The sequence below is a fragment of the Galeopterus variegatus genome, unplaced genomic scaffold, assembly GCF_000696425.1.
Source record: "Galeopterus variegatus unplaced genomic scaffold, G_variegatus-3.0.2 Scaffold4061, whole genome shotgun sequence".
Taxonomy (NCBI): domain Eukaryota; kingdom Metazoa; phylum Chordata; class Mammalia; order Dermoptera; family Cynocephalidae; genus Galeopterus; species Galeopterus variegatus.
The window spans coordinates 121,683-124,177 of record NW_007730172.1 but is presented as its reverse complement, the minus strand read 5'-3'; the positions used below and the strand labels follow the sequence as shown (position 1 = coordinate 124,177).

Sequence of the window (2,495 nt, the reverse complement as noted above, 5' to 3'; positions counted from 1 at the left end):
CCAAATATTTTTTAAAAACCACATTGGGTAACTACTGAAATAAAATAACTTCTTAAATTTTCAGGCTTCTTAGAATGTCAGAGGTATAATTCAGTCAAGTAACAAGTTCACAATTATATTCTCAACTTTCTGCCTGGAATCATAATTATATTTGTTTTAACAAGTAAATTTATTCATAAGAATAGCTAAATACATGTAAAAATCATCTCAAAGAATGGTTAAGTAAAAAAAAATCAGAATATAAATAATTTCATAAAGTTTAAAAATCAGAGTTAATATATCAAAAGTAAACAATGTTCTGTCAAACCACCTATCAAAAAGGTCAGTGAAAAAATGTGTGGTGCATGTGTATATGTTTGTATGTGTGCATATGTATGCATATATATATATGTACAGAGAGAGAGAAAGAAGAAATATGGCAAAATGTTAACAATTGGTTAATCTAGGTAAAGCATATATGCGTAATTATTGTACTAATCTTGCAACTTTTCCAAATATTTAAAATTTGCTCATCAAAATATATAAATATATAAAACAAAGTAAAAAATATTCACAGTAAATATTAGTGGTGGTAAAATTAGGAATTTTAATCCCCACTTGTTTTCTTCAACATTTGTAATTTTCCTATAATAATATGCATTGTTTAGTTCATCACACTTAAAATAGATTTTTAAATAAAACAAAGTTTTCTTAAATAAGACAACATTAGCTCTTTAGTAGCCATTAACAATTAAATTTGATTTTCTCGTTAACACGCTGATGTGATGCTTGGATTCAGTTTTTTCAAGCCTGATTCCCTGGCAGACAAAGCAACACTTATCTAAGAAACTGAATGAATGGCTTTGAGGAAGCCACTCTTTTTTTGCATTACCTTATTTTCCTGAACAGAAGTAGAGCACAGTAAATGAGGATAAACGGTCTCTTTAAGCACTCTTCCATCAGCAGGGTATATGCTTTTTGAAAGCCCACTGTGTGGCAAAAATAAAAAGCAAAGTTTAGAACTTTGGGGTTCTTTATTCATTTTTCCCCCCTCCCATTTTCAAAAGCCGGATGGTACCATTCAAGTTCCTAAACTCTAGTTAGAAATTGTTGGGTTAATAATTACAAGTGACTTTTTGAAAACCCAGCACCAGCTGTACAAGTTATACATGGTTAATCTCATTCCTTCATCCCCTGCTGTTTTGTACAAAGGCTGAAGCCTTCCAAACCCAGAGTAAATCTTCTTGTGCCAAAGTTGTTTTGTTCTGGTTTTTGATCATGGGCAGCATGCAGGGATTTTTCCATAATAAACCTCCCAAAGTTCATTTTCTACCTGAATGTTTTGTATGCTGCTCCCATCTGAGCCCACCTGTTCAGCAGCTGATAGATATAACTGTGACCATCTTCTGTCCAGATGAGGATTCTGTGAGCAGCAAGCACCTCTCCACCAGCAAAGAACTGCCCGTTTCTACTAACTTCTGTCCGCAGAAGGGAAAAATCACAATAATCATAAACCTAAAATACAAAGTTGATGCACATGAACAAAAGTTTACAATCTAATATGCCAATGAGAAGAAAAATTAGGCTTATCAGGACTATTTAGATGACAGTAATAATGCAACAACATATTAAGTATTAATAACAGACCACATTGTTCTCATGCACCAAAATATTTTACAAGTGCTTATTTTTAACATTTATCCTAAGGTAGATTTTAGTGGAAATAGTTGATCTGGCTGTATCACTTCAGAATGTACCCATTAAACACAGAAACCAAAAATCCAAAAATTTCTGAATTTTATTCTTTCCATATGGGTGATCCAACTTTAACATTTGAAAATTTATTACACACAAAAAATGTATACAGCAGAAATCCTTTGTTAGACCATGTACTTTAAATCTTTGTTCAAACATATTATCACCATACAAGTAAGACAGTATAGTTTTGTTAGCTGAGACAATTATATCAAACATTAAAGAAAAAAGGATGTGATCAAATGATAAAAACTTAGCTTTTCTTTCTTCTTGAAGATATGAGTGAATATATCCACAAAAATATGCATATTCCCTAAAAACGAATGTACTGATAAAGCAGAAAAAAAAATCTAAAAATAATATCAATCTATGTAGATGAAAAGTGTTAGTTTTCTTTTTAATTCTAAAGTGCAGGAACCAACTTTTGAAAATAACTTAGAGATAAATGCTCATTATTACTACGGTTTGTTATTAATAAAGTTAGGACATACTACTACACATATAGTATCTTAAAAAAGCAAAATAGCTGAATGCAGGGAGTTGAAAACTGATGTCAGTTATACATATTTAAATGATATTTTTATAATTGTTTCACTGAACAAGAAAAAAACATTACATTTGTACATCACAGGTATTTATTATTTTATTTTAGAATACCTTCCAACATTTAGAAAATACCACCAATAGAAGTCTCTCTGTGTATGTGCAAAATCGTATTGTCTGGCAGTTCAAGGAGTTGAGAAACTTGGATTCTTTTTCAT

At 30.8% G+C, this 2,495-nt stretch overlaps 1 protein-coding gene across 1 annotated transcript in view; it reads right to left on the bottom strand.

Moving 5' to 3' along the window:
* Positions 1 to 2,495, bottom strand: part of WDR72 (WD repeat domain 72) — a gene marked incomplete at its 3' end in the record, with an annotated part of 55,534 nt that overhangs the window by 31,860 nt on the left and 21,179 nt on the right. Inside the window, exons 7-9 of the mRNA XM_008586639.1 lie at positions 2,392 to 2,437; positions 1,313 to 1,494; positions 872 to 968 (exon numbers count right to left, since the gene is read on the bottom strand). Coding sequence (XP_008584861.1) covers positions 872 to 968; positions 1,313 to 1,494; positions 2,392 to 2,437 — 325 coding nt within the window. The remainder of the gene's footprint in view (positions 1 to 871; positions 969 to 1,312; positions 1,495 to 2,391; positions 2,438 to 2,495) is intronic.